Source organism: Manacus vitellinus, unplaced genomic scaffold (assembly GCF_001715985.3).
Source record: "Manacus vitellinus isolate BGI_N305 unplaced genomic scaffold, ASM171598v3 scaffold_27_pilon, whole genome shotgun sequence".
Classification (NCBI taxonomy): Eukaryota; Metazoa; Chordata; class Aves; order Passeriformes; family Pipridae; genus Manacus; species Manacus vitellinus.
The window spans coordinates 8,666,367-8,686,977 of record NW_021940039.1 but is presented as its reverse complement, the minus strand read 5'-3'; the positions used below and the strand labels follow the sequence as shown (position 1 = coordinate 8,686,977).

Genomic DNA, 20,611 nt, shown 5'->3' with positions numbered 1-20,611 from the left:
AAGCCACTGAAATTAGTGCTGGCTTTAAAATTATATTTTCATTCAATTTTCTTAAATCAACTCAATTTACCTAATGAAATGTGGGCTTGATTTACAGAAGCACCAACAGAGCACAGCTCTGTGGTTAAACCTTACAAATTACAGGAATTCCACACTGGGGATTTGATGGGAATACAAACCCTCAACAAGTCCAAAACAGATAAAGTAGATTTCAGGCAGGAATCCTTGAAATCCCAGTTCAGCTTCTGTTTAGTGTTTCTGTTGCCTGGAGTTGTAGATACTTCTATTTTTGGACCCTGAAGTTTATGAAGGGTTTCAGTCCTAACAGTGATCATCTCAGCACTAATCTCAGACCAAAACCTCCCTGGGCTCCACAGATAAGGTGTTCCTCATCCTCTGATCAGGCACAATCAGGGAATATCTGATAGACTGGACAATAAACAGCCCTGCTGTTGCTCTCCTTTCTGATTCTTCAGTGGTCGCTTCCTTAAGAAGCCAAGACTTTGCTGCAGGAGGAAAGTCAAAATCACATCTCTCCCCTGTCAGGGGAAGAATTTGTCCTCCAGGAGTGAGAGAGCTCCTTACCCATTCTGTTTTACAGCATAAAATCATTAAAGATTCATTAAAGCACAGAGAGAGCACAAACACGACCCAGCAGTCAGATGGTCAGAGAATCCTGTGGCTGCTCTCTGGGCTGAGTTACTGTTTTTTCTCTTGCCAATTGAGTACAAACCAAGAACACCTTGGGAAATGCAGCCAGTGAGACACAGAAAAACAACTATTTAAGTGATTCATGCCGGGAGAAAAGCCAGAAAGATGCATCCCACCAACAGAGAGAATGAGGAAAGAATGAAATCTTCTTCTTGACTAAAACATGAACTGCTGCAAGATGCTCCAACTTTTACTCCTGTCCCTCATGGCAAGACTTTTAAATAATAGTCCTCCTTCTTCCCTGGAGTTTTGTAGGAAGAGGTGAGTGCAAGTGGCCCCGATTAAGGACACATGCAGAGGTCATGCTGCCAACCAGTGACCATCAGTGCCTTCATGGCTGACAGGAAGGTGTCACCATGGAAGCCTGGCACTCCTGAAGACAGAGGGGATGAGAACATCCACAAGGCAAACAGGGTTGGGTGGAGAATCCATGGAAACCGGGCACGGAGCCCTCACATGCAGGTCAGAGAGGGCAAACAGAACCTTTCCAAACTCATCCTGGCACGGCCACATTCCTTCACATGCCACTTGCATCCGGGCAGGCACGTTCCCATCATGGCAACCTGACTCCAAAGAGTGCTACATGCAACACAAATGGAAGTTATCTCTTCAGGCAAGTCTTAGTGATCTCCTGCCATGTGGAATCACCATGGGAAAAGCTGTGACATCCAGTGGGACAAGACAGGTCACAGAGATTCAAAGGCAGCAATGCAAGTGAGAGTGGTGGGATGACCATCAGGAAAGGGAGACCTTGCTTTTTGAGCCCTGCTCTCTTCTGGGAACACACAGAAATACTGGGCAGAGAAGAACATGAGAACCAGAACCACTCCATGCAGTTTTGGTTGGTCATCTCACATGCTGCATGAAACTCCCACAAGAGATGCAAATGTCTTGGGAGACATTTGGTTTCAAGAAAGAAGAACAAAAATGACATGCAGGTGCCTCTCCAGGCTGAGAAAGACATGAAGGCCTCCCACCCACAGCAAGGCAAGTGAGGGTGGGATGAACAGCAACTTCATTCAGGATCAAGTGCAAAGATGCCCCATGAAAAACATCAACCACCTGGAGCAGGTCAATTATATATACACAGGACTTGCAGAGAAGTGTATATATAAGGAAACCAATCATGGTTTACCACTCTCTTAATGCTGGGGGCACTTTTTCAGCCTTTTCCATTTCTTTTTCTGAGCATTCTCAGTGTATTTCAGAGCGGTCTCCCTATAATTTACCACAGGAACGATGACGAGTTGGAGCCACGTTTTAGAGCAGTTCGGTGGACAGCGAAAGAAAGAAGAATGAAAAGCAAACCTGGAAGGTGAAACAGTGAAATACCTGTGGTTGCCAGTGCTGTCAGGGTCTGCCCACCTTGCCCATCAATTACACCATGGAGCTGGACAGTGTAATTAGTGGCAGCTTTGAGGTTGGTCACCACATAGCGCCGGGAGGCCCCCGGCACTGTGAGCACCAGGGAGTCCAAAGGGAAGTCAGAGTTCCTGACCTCTAGGATAAAATGGTCAAAGGCATTGTCCTGTGCTTCCCACGTGAGTGACAGGCTGTCTGAGGTAGCATTTGATACAGTGAGTTTGCTAAGGAGAGGTTCCTCTACTACGGGAAAAAAAACAAACGGAAATGTATCGCAATTATTAAAAGCCAAAGCAACAAAATAAATTCATATAGAAGCTTGAATTTACATGACCAGTGGTCACAAAGGTCAGTTAGCCTTGAGTTTCTCCATGTTTTTCATATCATCACCCCTGCAGTCACCCTGAACATGCCACCCATCGTTCAGTGAGGATGTTCACAGTCTGCTGACGCTGGAAACTCAAACTGCCTCACCTGATAGCTGAGATGTGATATTCTGCTTTCATCTACCACATTAACCTATTGCTGTGACAAATTGCCATGGCAACTTTTCCTAAGATCATGTCAGCAGGCACAAAACTTGGCACAGATATGAAATGATCCCAACGTGAGCTCTTATCTGCCTACAGTGAGAATGCACCTTCTGTTCCTGCAGTCCAGCCTCTCACACTGTCCTTGGCTAAAGCACACTGAACGTTTGACTGCCCTGTCTTTTCTGGAAAAACTGTCAGCTGTAAAGCCTCGAGCTGTGCAGTGTGCCAACAACTAAATGCCTGCCTATTCCAGTCACTGACATCAAGTCAAATGGACTTTTTCAATCTCTCATCCAATGTAAACGGAACACTGAAGCTGAATTCAAGCAGTGAATGTGCCTTGCAGGATCCTGCTGGCACAGACTGAAACGTGCCTGACATCTATTTAGAGACTCAGGATAAAAAGTGTGTGCAGAAATCAGCTTATTTGAGACAAATAGTGTCTGCTCTGGGCTGTGTGACGGATGCAAACATGTGTTGAAGGGTGAATATAATGAATCATCTCCCTCTTGGTTCTTGGGAAATGTGGTTTGCTTCTCATCTGCCTTGGAGGTTGCCCCAACCTTAGTGTTTGAACAACCTTATCGTGTGACTCAACTCACAGCCCAACGTGACTGACTGACTGACTTTGCTGGATGGATTTTGGTGGATTAACATTCAAAAATTCAAAAGGTCCCAAGTTGGTCTTCCTTAGAAGGTGTCAATCAATTGAGGTAGAGAGTTTGGCAGTGGATTGGTGGGGGAGCTGAGGGCAGGGAAAGGGGCACAGCCTGTAAGGAAGAGTTAGAAAAAATGAGAGTTAGCAGCGAGGGAGGTTCATGTACCTGTTGTAGCTGCAGCACTTATTGCCTGTGTGCGGAAACCACGAGAGATCCCAGAGAGGTAGACAATGAAATCAGTGCTGGGAGAAAGCCCTGAGATATGAGCAGTCCTTGAATTGCCTGAGAGGTTGAACTCCATGGGCTCCAGCAACCTGTTAGAATCAATAATTTCAATAGTAAAGGCGTCGAAGGCCCCGTTGGCTGTCCAGGAAAGGTTGAAGCTTTCGGGAGTAATGTCGGAAACCATGAGCTCACCAACTTCGGGGTGCTCTCCTGAGGAGGGAAACAACACTGGTCAGAAGGGACAGCCCTGCACCTCCTCCTGCTGCTCAGAAATGCTCCTCTCTGCCCATGCTGGCAGCACTCCAAGCTGGACAACGGGGGGTGTGAGTAAAAGCTTGCTACAAGCAGATGGGTACTAAGGGGAAGAAATCAAATGAAAGCAGCACAGACTGTTAAATAAGACTAAAAAATAAAGTAAGCTTTAAAGCCATGGCTGTTCCCCCTATCTGCAGGAGCAGCCATACATCTTTGAGGTCTGAGCACGAAAGCAGATGCAAAAAAACCTTCTCTGAATCCATTTGGAAAAGTCAGTTTTAGGAGAAGGTAAAACTGGAGGTATTTGCTTTATCCAAAGGAAAAGGTTGGGGTTTGTTTGCCACATCCCCTTTCAGGTTAAGCCAGTGAAAGCTGGTTTGTAATTTTGGAGCTGGAGACAAAATGCAAAACAGGGATAGTTGCCTTGGGGTTTCCTCCTCTCTGTGGACATCCCTGTAAAGCCACAGGAAGGGGCAGAAAATTCTGATAATTGGAAGCCCCTAGAAGGGAAATTTCTGAAAAGCCTGGTGCTGAGCAGACCCAGAAAGGGAAGGGAAAATCTCAGCAGGGCATCCTCTGCTGTTTTCACTGGTTTAAGAGAAAGAGAGCACATTGCAGATTTAAGCAGGACACCCATGATGTCTGCTCCTTTGTTTTTCCAGCCAGGCTGGTCTGTTTTCAGTGGGAATCTGCCACCAGCTCCCACTCAGGACCCTCAAAGCACAACACTTCTAGTGGGACACAGCCCAAGGCAAGAGCCTGGTGCCAGACACATTTCTGCCTAAAGCACTGTTGGAACCATCAAGCTCTGCTGCATCTCATGTTTTAATTCTGATTAGTTCTTACATGGACTTTCATCCCCTTCTGGGCTGGGTAATATGTGCTTGGAAATCAAGCATGAGCCAGCTCTGGCTGTCTCACAATGACAGGAGGTTGCCAAGGTCTGTAAGGAAGCCCAGAGGCAGAAGATGTTGTCTACAAGAAATTATCTGAAGGAAGAGCCACTGGTGCTCTTTTAGTGCCAATTAATTCATGCTCTGTTCATTAACCATGATCAGAACACCAGGAAGGAGCAGTGAGCCACGAGGATAAATGGAAGTAGATATTTACCTCTCACAGTCCAAGCTCTCATTTAAAACTGCTGCCTTTCACAGGAACAGCCAGGAAATTATTTTTGTGGCTCTTGGTGAGCTTCAGGCAACATTCTGATAACGAAAGGATGGCCTTCCTTCTTTCAGAGCAGTTTTATACCAGGGTAGTTCTGAATTTGATCTTCTTGCATTACATTTGTTTCAGCCCAATCAGATTGTTTAATGACCTTAGATGACTTAATATATGATACTACTCTCAGTAAGAATTAATTTGTGTCCTTTTCTATATGAGAACACGCAGAAGATGTTTGTCCCTGCCCTTGAGGCAGATACACACACTATGCCCCCCTGAGTTCAAATTTACACAGAAGCTACTGCATAATTTCAGAGGAAGCTTCTGAAGGAAAAAAAAACCTAAACACACTCCCTGGCTTTGATAATCTGAGCTGTAGAGAAAGGATTTTTATCATTTTACCAGGCAACCTGGGCTTTTCCAAGCATGTACAACAGCCAGCTGGGTTTGGTGTTAGTGCCAACCAGCAGGTGAGTGAGCAAAGGGAACAAAACAAGCCATTCTGAGCAGGGAAGAGGGAAAGCATTCCTACAGGGGAAGGGCACTGACACTCTTGCTGGAAAGTCAGACCTTGAGACATTTCCATGCCAGAGCTGTTCAGCCAAGCTTTAAGGAGCTCAGTGCCCCCCATGCACATGGAATAGCTCTGCCTCCCATCCCTGCCTGGGAAGAACAGGGGGCTGGAGGAGCGACTGGGAGAGATACCTGTGGTGGTCTCAACAGAAAGGGGGGTGGTCCTGCGGCCTCTGAGCACCCCGTGGAGTGTGATGTTATAGGGGGTGTTGGCCCTGAGGCCTGTGACATTCCCAGAGCGCAGCCCCCCCGGGACTGTGACGTTCCGGCTCTCCTCGGGGTTCCCAGCCTCCTGCACCTGAATGACAAAGCTCTCATAGGCCCCGTCCTCTGCTGTCCAGGTGAGCTGGAAACCATCCCAGCCAGCCTTGGAGACTGACAGCTGCCCAAGCTCGGGTTCCTCCTCTGAAGAAGGACAGAGAGTCAATCTGTTACTCGGGTTACAGGGCAGGGGGGATGTCGTACTGGTTAATGATGTTCTGGGTTACTGCATTTCACAGAGATGCCCTCACACACATTTACATTCTCAGCTGCCCCAGGTAGCTGTGAGTAAAGTCTCTCTGGAGAGAACTACAAGTAAAGTCTCTTTAGAGACATGGCAAAACAGAAAAGTAAGAAAAGAACTGTAATAATAACTGTAATAATAAATATTACCCACATTAATACTAAAAAGACTGCTCACAGAAACCACCTTACACCTGTCAGTGTTTTGCCAACATTAATAACAACTCCCTATAAGACAAATATTACTGTAATCACTCTGCTACACTCCTAACAACTCAATGTTTGCCATTCTGAAGTAACTGTGGTGTCAGGACAGGAAGACATTGAGTTTAGAGCAGTTGGGATTCGGATGTTTATGTTTTTAATTGTGTCCACATGAATGATGCTGTTTATGCTTCCAAACTATTTCTATTACAAAACAATAAAGAGGAGGAAAATTCCTCCATGTTTGCACGTCTATAAATGGATTTGTCTTCCTTATATCACATTATTCTGTGCACAAAGCACTTCCTGCAGGCACAGGAGGTTGGATTTTCAGAGTTACTGCTATTAATCTAAAATTGAAATGTGCATTCACAGCGATGAACATTCTCAGAAGCCACCACGGGGGTGGCCAAGGAAGTTGGGAACCATCAGAGCTCTTAAATCTCTGATGTTGTTAAATCTGAAAGCTGAGCTCATTTTCTCAGCAAGAATAAAAAGTCCTTTGTTCCAAAGGAAATAAAACTGATTCCTTAACATCAGCAGTGACATGGGGAAATGACAGAGTAATATCTGTTTTTTCCTACCTGAGCTGTCATTGACCTGAGGGTTACAAAGACTTTCTAGCACATTTCTTATTTATTTGCATTGTTGACACATAAACACTATAATAAGAACAGAGTCTCTCTGAATAATCCCATTTTGCATGACTAAGAATTTCAAGAGGTGCTGCATGAAGGGGAGTGGATCTGATTTGCCAATTGTAAACTTCAGCTTAAGCTTTCTGCATATTTTATGACAGGAGTTAAAGGAGCTCTGGAATAAATGAAAATCAGGCTCAGCAGCATCACTCAGCTAAATTTGCTCCTTGTAAAAACAAAGTGATTATTGTCTGACTGCTCAGAGGCAGCTGGGGTTGGATTTTCAGAGGTTGAGCAGTCATGTATCACAGTTATATTCAGTGAGATTCATTAATAAATCAGTAAATTGCCACGACTCAGGAACACAGAAGTTTTGATGAGTTTTTCCCATCCTGCTGGAAGGAAAGAGATTGTTTATGAAAGAACAATGATGTTCAGCAACAAAAAAATGCATTAATCCAGAGCTGTCTGGCTTTATCAGGAACAGAAAGAAGATTCACTGAGGTACAATATGAATCCTGTCAAAATATCACTGTTATCTGGAAAAGAGAAAGCAGGACAACAAAGGAACTGGTTATCAGAAATAATGATCTGTTGGTGGCAACAGAAACAAAGAAAACAAACACATTCCCTTAAAATGAAAATGAAACAAAAGTTACAGTAAGGCTAGATCTTGATGTTGATTATAATGAGTATATTATCAGTATATTATCAGTACAGGTTAAAACAATTCAGGTTTCTCTGAAGAATGCTCATTCTCCTTCAAGATGCAGAGTCCCTTTTCCTCCCATTTGTTCCTCATGCACATCTGAGACAGAAGTAACACGACCCCCTCATGCTCTCCAGGCACCAAGAGATTCTCACATGAAATCATGAACCAATCTGGAGACCTCCAAAAGCCTCATTAATTACAGCATCCATTGGAGATGACAAAACACCCACTGTCACAATAAATAGCGAGGGATGGTGTTTCTTACTTAAAAAAAAAAAAAAGAGAGAACAAACCATTGAGAGATGAGGCTGTTGTGGCCTTGTAGTTGGTGGGAAATGATCTGTGTGTTTCCATGTAAATATTTTACCTCATGTTGGCAGTTTGGGTGTGAGAGATGGACAAAGGCAGTCATTAGTCTCCAGATCTGAACTTACACACTGGTACTTTGATTATTATTGATCTCAGCCCTGTGTCTACAGGATTAATTCCTCATGAAATTCCATATAATGAGGTAAGAGGTGGAAAAAACATTTTCAGAAAGGTAACTCCCAGTGTGTTACAATCTTTTTTCTTTCTTCTCTGACATTGCCACTTCCCTGCCAACGCTGCAAACTGCTTGTAATTTCTTGTACTTGAACCACATCCCAGACAAACACCTGCAGCATTTTGCTATTCTCACATGCCTTACCAATAGCAAATGCATCAAAATCTCTCTTTACATGCAATTTGAAGAGAGATTTGATGCTACATCACCTTAAAAGCTGAACGGGGCATTTTCTGCATCACTCAAGGCTCTCATTCCATAACAAGAAGAGTTTTATCCCATGCAAAAGGAAGAATAAACCAACTAAGAGGAAATGCATCACTCACAAAGCCCAGAATCTCTGCAGTGGAACAGCCACATGGAAATGAAGGTCTGTATTTTAAAGCAGCAAAGGAACACATGGCTCATGAATCCATGGAAAATACCTGTAGTAGCTATGGCTTCCAGGGACTGAGAGAGCTGGCCTTGAGTGCTTCCATGGAGGTTAATCTGGAATTTGTGCCAGCTGGGAGATTGGGGATTTCTGTTTTCTTGATGGTTTCCCAGCAAAAATATTCCTGTGTTCTGTTCAAACTGCTCAGGTCTTTCAGAGTGATAAAGAACTGATCAAATCCCTCACACCCTGTGCTGCCCAGGACAGGGGGAAACTTCTGAAAGTCTTGGGAGTTATACTGAGGTAATGAAGAGCTCAGTGGCTTCTGAGCTGGGCAGGTCAAAGGACACCAAAAGCAGAGCAGGAGAATCAGTGCTGAGGGTGCTTAAATAACTGAGAGGATTAAATGAGGTTGCACTGATCGATTCTCCAGGTGTTGTGACTAGAAGTGCTAAACAGAGGCAAAACACAAGTTGAAATTTCCTGATGATAAACCCCCAAATAAACCAAACTACATCTGCTTCAGCACAGTTTGTGTGCTTTGCACTGAGGAGCTCCAAGAGCAGAGAAAAAGGAGGAGTTCTCCTTTTTTTGGAGACTGAATCCAGGCCACAAGCAGAGGCAGCAGCACCAAGCACATCATGGTTCTCCCAGAACCACAATAACCAGCAGGTCCAGAGCAACAACCAGAGCTGAGCTCAAATGCTTCCAGCAGAGAAAGGGCACATCCTCAGCTGATGTAAATCAGTTCTCTTTGATGACCTCCAAAGAGCTTTGCTGATTTATATCGGGGAGGATTTGAACCCTCAGCCTCAAACATGCCTTTTGTCTTTACTGCAGCCCATCAGTTACTGCTTCTGCCACAAACCAGGAGTGAATCCATGCCACAAACACATCCAAAGCCAGAAATCAGCCACAGGAGAACCCTGTTAAAGATCAATTAAAAACAGGCATTGGGATACATGCAGAAAAAAGTGAAGGGGGACACACAACCTTAGTTAAACACTAGGGCAGAAAGAACTTGAGCAATCTTTCTTTAGAGAGATCCCAAGGAATGGAAAGGGAAAAGCCTTGGCCTTCAACATGCTGAATGATCCCTGACTTATCCTGTAGCACAGCCAGATTCTGAAAATCTGAGGAGTGTGGAGTCACAGAGAACATGTTTGTGATCACAGCCCCAAGGCAAGAGGCAGGTGACTTCTTTGACATGCAGAATTATCTCCTCATTAGTGGAAACCCACATCATTTCACACCTCAGTGACTTCCTTGCTTTCATGCTCCACTTGCATTCAATTAAGAGAGAGCAAGTCATCCAGCACCATCAATCAGCTCAGCACAAATATGTACTCAGGATTCATTATCTGTCTCCAAATGAACACATTTATCAGAAAGAAATATATTTTCAGAGGAGTAAAATCAATTAGAAATGTTTTCAAATAGAAGGAGAAATGTTATCTTGAAAATAAACTTTCAGGGCAAGCACAGATGTAAAAACATTGTTTTCTGCTCACCCCAGGAAGGAGAGAAGCCTGTAAGGTAAACAGGGATTTATGTTCACATGTATCATTGATATTCTTAAATCAGGAAAGGACTGTCCTTAAATCACCCCAGACATGATTTGAATCAGGTTGCAACCTGGAGACAACCATGTTCTCATCACACCACCACACATGTGACACATGATGGTATTTTCATTCTTTTCAGACTCTTTTATCAAACCACTTTCCCCTCTCTCAAGTAATTAAAGTGGGCTAACAGTGCCTGTGCACCTCTGAATTTCATGAAGAGGCCACTGCAGCATCAGAAACCAGAAATACTGCAGCAGCTACCACTAAAATCCTCCTCTGGGAATCAGGTTCCAGGTACTCTCAGCTGAGAAAATGGACCTTCTTCCCCGGCAGATTTAGTTTCCCAGTGGTCAGCACTGCAGTTTCCCCTGGGGCTGGTTCACCTAATCACTCTTCCTAATGTCTCCCTGAGTTTGTACAGAAAAGGGTGGTGCAATCTAAGAGCAGAGGAGCCAGGAGAGGAAGAGGGACTGACGCACAACACACACACAAGGGCCTCTGGTAAACAGCATAAATCTGCCTGAAAACATTCAGCAGAATGGAAAAGTTGCTTCTCCAAGCCATGCTCGGATGTGCAAACCCACTTCCAGAGGCAGGAGAGTATCACATCCACGATCCATCAACAGTTGCTGCACAATCTGGGTCCCTCAGCAGAGGAATTCGAGCTTGGCTCTTGGTTCCTCTCATGTTCACTCATTTGTCTCCCTGGGCCTCTCATGCCTGATGGATCACCATCCATCCTGCCCCAGGCCCCACATTGTGCTCTGCAGGCAGAGCTCCAGAACCAGAGCAGGGGAGAACAAAGCTGCAGTCTGGCTGCTCAGCTTCCTCAGAGCTGGGTGACGTGCTCACCCTGCAGATTAGCTGGAGACCTGATGGAACATTCTCAAGATGTGCTGCCACAAAGGGCCCTCCAACGAGTAAAAAAGCTCATTTCTGAGTCAGGTCTTAGTGCTGGGTGGGGCCTTTGTGATACCTTCATTAAGAACAGAAAGGAGGTCCCAGATGGGGCCACAGCTCCAGAGAACAGCTCTGTTCTCCAGCCAAACCATACACCTTGATTTTATGGGAAGTGTTAGCTTGGAGGTCAGGGATTCCCTGGGCAGGAAGGTCTCTGCAGTGGGCACAGCTCCAAAACTCCACCCAAAAACCAGTGCAGACTCCTGTATTCACACACCACGAGGCACTAAAGCTGTGGCCTCTTAGCCTCAAGACCTCGAGGTCCTTCAGCACATCTCCTGAATCCCAGATGCCTCTGGAGCAGGAAAACTCCCAGAGAAAGGAAGCTCCTCTTGCTCAGGACTCACTGCCTGAATTAGGGTTACACTATATAGAGCTACAGGAGACAAACAAGCAAGTGGCAGAGTGAAAGGTTTAGTCTTTCCAACAAAATAAAGTGACATTTTGCCATCCCTTGAATCCAGAATCATGGATATCAGTTAAAAAAAATATTTGTCACTTGAGCTGCACTTCATCCACATGAAGAGACAGAAGCAACAGACATCTACCATCCTACAGTATAGAAGATTTTGTGACATGTCCTCTGCTAGAGGTTCATGAGTCCTGAACATTTCAGCTGCCTGTGAGGGGAGAGGTGATGTTCACAAGTAGATAACAGGGAGAATGTGAGAGGAGAGAGAAGTCTCCAAGAGAAGATTTTCAGCTCTGGAGTTGAAAGAAGCTTTAAAACGCTATCAAATCCACTGTGCAAGCAAATAAAAATAAGATGTGGGAAGCTCCTGGATACCTGCTGGCAGGGAAGCCTGACTGAACCATCCAGAGGATGGGAAGAATATGAGGTGAAAACCTGGCAATCTGCAGGAGCAAAGGAAGCCCAAAAGAAAAACTGAGCCCTTTTGCAGCTGCTGGCTCCCTTGTTCAGCAGGGGTGGCACAGACCCTCCAAACAGCAGCATTGCCTCCTCCACCCATGGGGAAGAGCCAATCCAGCCCTAGCTGTGCTGCTGGCATTGCCCACTTCAATCATCTCTCTCTCTCCCTGTTTGCTCCAAGGACTTTCCCCAGCAGTGCAAAGGATCTGAGGTCCCCCAGGGCTCTGCAAGAGAAACGAGTTTGTTTGGCTCAGCCTGAGGACTCCAGGACCTCCCAAGTGCTGGAAAAAGAGGACTGACTTGAAGGAAGATGGAAAAGCAAACTGAAGAGCCCACTTGTGTTGTACAGCTCAGGCTTCCAGAGCACTTCTGCTCCCCGTGCTCGTGTTTGGATTTGTCCATTCCTACGTAGGAGGGAGGTCACAGAGACAGGTTATTCAACTGCTGCTCCCTTGCAGGGAGCTCTGTGTTTACTGGCTGCTCTGAGGAAAGACATAAAACAAATGCACTGGCCAGATGAAGGTATTTCTAAAGAAAAATAAGAAAAAAATAAGAAACCAAACCGGGGAAAAGCAGCCACCTTGTGAAGCTTTGCAAGCTCCTGGTGGAAAGAGCAGACTGTGAAATTCCACAGCAGGTTGTTGCTGCCTTTTCACCATCTGTGCAGAATTCTTTTGAGACCTCTGAGCCTTCAGACAGACAGGGAAACAGAGAACTTTGGGAAAACTGCAGCCTGCTCACTCCTGCCACATAAACCTTCAGAGCCTTTTGTATGTTGTGCCTCGAAGACTTCCTATTTTTTCCCTGCCTTGGACTGCATTTCCCTGCCTGCCTGAGGCATCAAACAACTAATTCAGTGCTGATGGTCTCCTGTAGTTTACACCACTCCATACAACCCTCTGCTGTCCTGGATTACTGTCTCTATAAAGTATCAGAGTTAGTGCTGGCATGAACTACCAGGGAATATGAGCCTAGTTTTGATCAGTTCAAATAGTTATTATGTTTATATATAGTTTATTTATTTATAATAATAGTAATTGTATATAGTATAGTTAATTAATTTGTAAAATCCACAATGTCTGGCATGTGTTTACCTCATAGATGGTGTTTGGGAAGAAAAGGATAAACACCTTGATATCTGCTAAAGACAATAATTGTAGCCCAGCTGATCCTGATTTTAGTCTCTGCTCACTTAGAGCAGTTCAAGCTTTGCCTCACAGGATTTGACCTGAAGGCACATAAAGATTCAGGATTTATTTGTGTTCTGCACCAAGGTGTAACTCTGTGTGCAACAAACTTTTGGTCAAAATGTTTCACAAAGAATAAAACCTTGTTCAGTGAGTCCACTGCCACTGGTCAGTTGGGGTGGTTTGGACAAAGAGAGATGGTAGAAATGGACCTCTTTTTAAAGATAAATATAAGTCACTGTATCCAGTGGAAATGGTGGCTGGAACCAGATTTGGGGCAGTCACCTTTCCCACTTTTGGATGAGAAAACTGAAAAAGGGCAGCATCAGAGCCCTGCTGACCCTGCTGAAGCATGATGGGTGGAGGGATTGCTGTGAAGAGAATTCATTAGGCAGGAACAAGCAGTGTTAAACACATTCTGGTTGCTCTTCCTCTCAGATTTTGGCTGTAGAAAACAAAGCAAGTTATAACACACAAAAAAACCCAGCCTCATGTAAAACAAAGGAGCTCTGCATTTCATGCAGGACCAGTGGCTGTTCTTTGTGAAGCCTCTCAAAAAATAAGCAAGAAATCCTTGAGAACACGAAGCTAAACACAGTAGGCAGGGAAATGCACAGTGTGGCATTGTAAGCAGAGTTAAGTCTGAGACAGATTTTCTAAGCCTCAGACACAGCTTAGAAAATCAGGTGAGGTTGTCCTTGGGCTGGTCCTGTGCAGGGCACCCACCAAAAGCTGTTACTCACCAGTGGAACCCTTGACAGTCGTGGGTTTGCTTTTGTGCCTGCCCTTCTCTGCCACCAGGCTGATGGTGTACTCTGTGCCTGCATCCAGCCCCCTGAGGATGAAGGAGGTGCTGTCCACTGGGATCTCCACTTCGCTCCTCTTGCCAGAGGGACTGGTGTAAGCGAGGCGGTAGCGGTCGAACTTGGCCACCGGCCTCCTCCAGCGAAGGGCCAAGGTGGTTTCAGTGGGGTCACTGACTTCCAAGTCCTTGGGGTTATCAAGATCTAAGAGTTGAAAAAAAGCACAGCTGAGATGTCTCTGAACTGCCCTGGGACAGGCACAGACAGAATAACATCCCCACTGGGTGTCTGGGCACAGCTCAGGGTCTTGTCCACCTTCTGGAGTTTGTGAAGCCCAGGTGGGTAGAGGATGATGAAGTTCTCTTTTACAAACAAACCACACTAGGACAGATTTCCCCCACTGACACTCACTTCACATGCAGGAGAGGCAGAATTAGAGCCTTCAGAGAATTCACCTGGGAAAAGGGGGGAGTTGTGAGAAAAATTATGGATTTGAAGGTCAGTCAGGACTTGCAATCACCAAGGCTGCACTCATGGCCAGATCAACATTTTGGCCATCACTTCCTGCCAGAAACCCTCACAACTAGAGGATGGCCAAATCAGTGTAAGCATAATTACCACTGAAGAGCTCACCTGGAGATGAAAATCCCAGAACACTGAGAAATCCTCGTACAGGAAAAAGAAGCCACACTCAGAGGTCAAGATCTTTAGGGGAAAGATTTTTCCCTTGAGGGAAAATGCCCCATTGGGAGCAAACTGAAATTAAGAACTTTCTAAAATAGTATTTATTCCATCATTTGGAAATGAAAGAGTGGCTCCACAGGACTTGGTGCTTCCTCCAGAGCAGAAAGGGGGGTCAGGTAGGTCAAGCACTCACCAGTACCAGCGTTGATGGTAGCAGGGGCACTTTCCCTGTTGTTCCTCACTGCTGTCACTCCAATGCCATACTCAGTTCCAGGCCTCAAACCTAAGAGATGAGGAAAAGGAATATGAGCTCCTGTGCATGGAATACACCTACAGGCATTTGTTTTAACAAGGAAGGCTCAGTGTGTGCCAGGTAAGATGGATGCTTTCCTGAGTATGCAGGGAATCAAGGTTTCAGCTAACCCTGACCTGATGTTAATAAATCTTTATTCCACTTACATACCAAAGGATAAAGATTATGTCTGACTGACATTGCATTTTGGACACTGCAAATGCACAATCAGAGATAGCTTCTACTTTCCAGAGCTGGCAGTGGGAGTAGCTCTGCCAAAGAAAAGCAGGTTGGCACCTACACAACATGGAGGAAGAACCATGACCTGGCCTTGCAGGGTGGGAAAGCAACTTGCAGGTACACAGAGAAGCTGCAGACTGGCACCAGTAAATACCATCCCTGGCACATGCAAACACCTTTGGAACTCAGGGTGTGAAGCCCCCTCCCCAGAGATGTGGAGCTGCCCAGAACTCAGGGAACTGCCTGGTGGGATTGAGGGATGCACATGGAAGGGAAATGGCTACAAACCCTTCTGCTGGCTGGTCATCCACCTGCAGGTGTGGACAGACACATCCCAGGGGTTTTAATTTAACTGGGTGCACTTAAAAATCAGAGAACCACAGAATGGTTTGGGTTGGAAGGGACCTTAAAGATCATCCAACCCCCTGCCATGGGCAGGGACACCTTCCACTAGCCCAGGTTCCTCCAACCTGGCCTTGGACACTTCCAGGGATGGGGCAACCACAACTTCTCTGGGCAACCTGTGCCAGGGCCTCCCCACCCTCACAGGGAACAATTCCTTCAGTACATCTAATCTAAAATGTGTGACCCACCTGTGAGTGTAGCTCTGGTTGTGGCTTGGTTGCCCTTTGGCACCGTGATCTCCACGTGGTCTCCACCAGAGATGGGGGCAAACTTGATTCTGTAGTTGTCGACGTTGGCGTGGCTGTTCCTCCACTCCAGGGTGATGCTGTTGTCTGTCTGGGACACTGGCTTCAGGTTTCTGGGAGCATCCAAGTCTGTAATCCATCAAGCAATAAATAAATAAACAGGAATATTTCTCTTATGACAACAGTCTCTTCTAACAATACTTTTTAAAAGGTGAAATGACCCACAACACTGAAGTTAAGTTTCTCTTCACCTGATATGACTTAACTACACCAAGCAGATTTCTTTTGGCATAAAATGGAGAGTTCATCAGCTTTGGAGAAAACATCACTTCAAGAAATTAAACTTTTGTCTCCTCAGACTAAAATAACATTTTCAATGGTAATAAATATTTTTTATTACAAAATAGGCTTGTGGAAAAATGTATTTGGATGAAAACACTATTGTCCTTTATAAATGCCTCAGCTTTCAAAAGGAAAAATGCTGCTAAGAACAAAGAACTGATCATTTCTAGAGTTTCTGTTCAGTAAATATCTTGCATTTGTGGCTGAATGAAACTCTGAGTCTCAAAAAAAAAGGGTGAATATTATGTAGAAATTCAATGGGCTCTTCACTGTTCACACCTCAAATCCTGCTCTGAAGGAACAACTGTATTTTAGGACGAAAAGAGAGATAATTCTCTATGTACCATTTTGTCCCTTAATGCATCAAACCTTGATAACATGCAACAGGACCCACACTTTCAAAAAACATTCCCAGGGGCACTGAGGAGCAAAGTCAATTTATAAAAGCACGACAGAAAACATTTGCAGAACTGGAGGAGGGAAAAAACCAGTTCTTTGCTAATCTGATACATATTTAGACAAGAAACAAGGCCTTAGATGGAACAGGAGCCATGGAAGACCTTTAGCTCAGCAGACAGAAAAATAATCCAGAGGAACTTGTTTCTGAGAGATTTAGGGTACGAGACACAATGACCTAAATCCCATTTTCAAAATATATTTAGATTTTAAATATTTTGTCGAGCCAGGAAAGCATATGAGGCACAGACAAAAAAAACATTCTCCACTTTCCTGTCCCTCTATAAACGTGCTGATTCCATGCTGGTCTCCAGCCTCTCACCTGTGACAAACACTTCTTTCACAGGGTCACTTTCCATGTCCCCTCGACGAGAGACAAGTGTCACTTCATACTCTGTGTGCGGCCTCAGGTTTCCAATGGAATACTGGTTTTCATCTTCAGAGAGCTCAATGGTTGTCCTGTCCCCTGGGATGTCCTTGGGGCCATAGGTGAGCTCTATGTCTTCAACTTCAGCCAGGGGTTTGGACCATGTGATGAGGGCTGTGGTGTCCGTGACGTCTTTTGCCTCGACCTGGCTGGGGGCATCAAGCTCTGTCATAAAAAAAAAATAGACAGAAAAAGGTGTTTTTTGAAAGAAATCTTGCCATAAAAAACACAGACATCCTTATGTTTTTAATTGCTGATTCAGAGCAAAATTAAAATTAGTGACTTTGACCAAGTTTTATTATTTTCCTTTACTCTCTTCCAATAGGTTTAGACTCCAAATGGAATCATTTCATCAGAAGCAAATTCATCAACATTCATTCACATCAGAAGCTGCCAGAGGAAAGGCAAGCAGGAACCCTGAGAGCTTCTCCAGCTCCATACAAACATCACCAGGATGAAAAAAATTTTAGTTCCTGTTGATGTACATTTTGAAAAAGAGTAAAAGTGCATCCTGCCTGCTCCCTTCTAGCTGAACATAAATTTCCTTTCCTCTGTAGGTAATTTGGAAAGGAATTAAATCTCCTTCACAAATTAACTTTTCATTAGCAGCTCCACTACTTCCTTTTCACCCCTATGAATTCACAGGATAGAGCTTGGGTTTCTCTCTGTTTAAAAGTTTGGTTTTAAAAAAAAACAACCAATGTTTGCTGTTGGCCAAAAAAATACAGGCCAAATAGAGGTTGTCCTTACTTGTTGTTATCACTTTGGACAGTCCAGGTCCTCTGGTGTTGTTTTTCACTACATGAATGGACACATTGTACTGTTGCCCAGGTGCCAAACCTGGCTGCATGTAAGATGTCTCTGGCCTTTTCAAGCTGCTGGTTATATCTCCATTATCATCCTTTTTCTGCAACACATGGAACAATAATCTGTCAGGATAACAGAAAAAAAGCCAGGATTTTTCACTCCACATGAACACACAGGAAGCTGCTTCCTCACCATGTTGTGGAAGACCAGCTCCCAGCCATCAAAGGAAAAGTTCAGAGGGTCCCACTCCACCTGGACGGACGTTTCTCGAACAGATTTGAACCTCAAACCCTCTGGAGCAGGGAGATCTGGGGCAGAAAAAAGGGAAATCCTCACATGAGCAACAAGTTCTCATAAATAGGGCACAGGGTGGGACATCTTTCCACCACTAGAAGTGTCTGCTGTGTAGGGAAGTGCAGCTGAGCTGGTCAAACCACCTCCCAACCAGTTATTCTGTCTTTGGAGAGGCTTTCCTCTGAGCTGGTTTGGATGTCACCTTGAAGTAAAATGAATTTTGACCTAGAAACCTCTTTTTTTATGCCCTCTTGACTGTCCCTGGTGTGGACATTTGCAGGCAGGTGAGCTGAATCCTGACCCAGGTCTCTAAAAACGAGCTCAGGGACAGAAGTCAAAGAGCACCTTTTGAGGCTGTTTAGATATGACTGTGATGTGCACAAAATATAGAGGAAGATGAACAACAAAAGGACAGACAGGCAGATAAAAGTCTAGTTGTGGTAAAACTAAAGATGCAAAAAAAAATATAACCTCCTTTTAACCAAACCAGTTTGAATTCAAGTGATTTCGTATTGCTTTTTTACACACTGTACATTTTTTATCAGTTTTTTTTCAGGAATAATGACCAGAATTTTAAAATGTACATTATAATCGAGAAGCCAAGGTTCTTAATTTGCAAAGACCCCATGGTGTTAATTGGGAGGCACAGCAAAGAGCAGAAGAGCCTGTGAACTGTATTTTTAACACAGTCGTTGGCACTGGAAAAGAATAGAAAATGAAAGTGCAAAAGGCTGTCTCTGTCCAGAACAGATGAATTGAAACTAGAAAATACAAAAGAAATAATATCTCCAAGAGAAGGAGGCAAATCAATACAAATAAATTGCAAATAGAAGTTAAAAAGAAATAAAGTTCCCAAAAAGGGAGGCAAATCAACATAAATGAATTGAAAATAGAAAATAAAAAATAAAATGTCCCACAAGATGGATGTGAATCAATACAAATTATTTGAAAATAGAAAACACAAAATACATAATAATACCCCAAAATGAGGGGTGCAAATCAATGCATGCTATGGAATGGACAGAAGGATGGATTGAGGGAATGTTAAACTCACATGTGGCTACCCTGGCACTGACTGGGATGCTCTTCTTGTTTTTAAGGATGGCAAAGACACGGATAAAATATTCCACCCCCGGCTCCAGCTCGTGGATGGTGGCAGCTGTCTGGTTTCCTGGCACAGTGAACTGCATGTCCAAGCCCCCAGTGCTGGTGGGGACGTAGGTGACCAGGTACTCATTGACAGGATTCTCATGTTTCCATTCCAGGTTGACAGTTTTATCCGTCACGTTGGTCACCGTCAGCTCGGTTGGAGGAGACACTGGGAGGTGGAGGGGGAAAGAAAATAAAGTTATAAGAAGTTTTCATGGCTCGGAAAATAACGACTTCCCCAGTTTTCCCATTTTCCCAGGGATTTCATGAGAATTATCTAACAGGGGCTGGGGAAGCCACGGCCCACAAATTAACTGCTGAGGAGAGGAATGCTCGGCTGATGAAGACCACAGACATTTCCAAAATCACGGGGCCAATTCCTACCCTCACACTTGCACACAACCTCTGGCTGACTGTGTTCCAGCTCCTCCTCTCGTGGCTGCAGCACAAGACTGTTAGAGCTGCGTCCCCAGGGGCTCAGATGGTTCATTCAACTGCCAGCAACACGTGATTGTAGAGCTGCAAGTCCTGGGACTTGCGCAGATTTTCCAAAGTAAAACCAAGCGTTGTTATTTTAGTAAATACTGCCAATAGATCTCCACGTGCAAGAGCACAAAATGGAGCTTAGGCCTCTTCTGGAAGGAGGAGATGAAAGATGGGAAATTTCTTTTTAAGGGTATTCATTGTCTTTTATGGTGTTCTCAACCCCAAAGCATTCTTTGATTACCCTACAAAAATTTAGTTTCCAAATTTCTCCCCTGGGATCTGCTAAAGAAAACTACCTCATTTATAGTGTAAAGCCTGTCATTATCCAACTGCCAAAATCCTCTATCAATTTCCATGGAGTAAGTGGTAGTGGGAAACTCAGCATGGGACTTTAGAGCTGAGTTTCCATTCCAGCCTATTCCATGATTTTCCTCTAAGCTTCTGTCAGATCTGATACACACTCCTCCATATAAATATAGAAATGTATATATAAAACCTCCATATAAAAAAATGAATAAATTATATATATATAAATAAATAAATATAAATATAGGTATAAAACAAATATATGTTATATATAAATCTATATGTATAAATAAGTATAGGTATAAACAAATATATATATTACATATATATATATATATGTAAAATACACACACATCTGTGTATTAAGAAGACTCTGGATACATCTCCCTCTCCTCCATAGCTAGAACAGTTTCTTTCAGATGCCCTTTTTTTCAGCATCAAGAGATACCACTAGAAGGTGAAATATCATGGTGACAAATCCCAGGCATGGCTGGTTACAGCTCCAGTGACATTGTGGTGGGAGCAGAATCACAGAATCAACTGGGTTGGAAAAGACCTCCGAGATCATCGAGTCCAACCTGTGACCCAACCCCACCTTGTCACCCAGCCCATGGCACTGATGCCACATCCAG

At 44.3% G+C, this 20,611-nt stretch overlaps 1 protein-coding gene across 1 annotated transcript in view; it reads right to left on the bottom strand.

Annotated features, from left to right (window-relative positions):
- Nucleotides 1-20,611, bottom strand: part of TNC (tenascin C) — a 71,243-nt gene that overhangs the window by 21,298 nt on the left and 29,334 nt on the right. The window contains exons 4-14 of the mRNA XM_029960592.1: nucleotides 19,572-19,626; nucleotides 19,093-19,356; nucleotides 17,937-18,052; nucleotides 17,688-17,844; nucleotides 16,833-17,102; nucleotides 15,656-15,841; nucleotides 14,724-14,813; nucleotides 13,787-14,050; nucleotides 5,615-5,887; nucleotides 3,431-3,700; nucleotides 2,044-2,316 (exon numbers count right to left, since the gene is read on the bottom strand). Of these exons, the coding sequence (XP_029816452.1) occupies nucleotides 2,044-2,316; nucleotides 3,431-3,700; nucleotides 5,615-5,887; nucleotides 13,787-14,050; nucleotides 14,724-14,813; nucleotides 15,656-15,841; nucleotides 16,833-17,102; nucleotides 17,688-17,844; nucleotides 17,937-18,052; nucleotides 19,093-19,356; nucleotides 19,572-19,626 (2,218 nt within the window). The remainder of the gene's footprint in view (nucleotides 1-2,043; nucleotides 2,317-3,430; nucleotides 3,701-5,614; nucleotides 5,888-13,786; nucleotides 14,051-14,723; nucleotides 14,814-15,655; nucleotides 15,842-16,832; nucleotides 17,103-17,687; nucleotides 17,845-17,936; nucleotides 18,053-19,092; nucleotides 19,357-19,571; nucleotides 19,627-20,611) is intronic.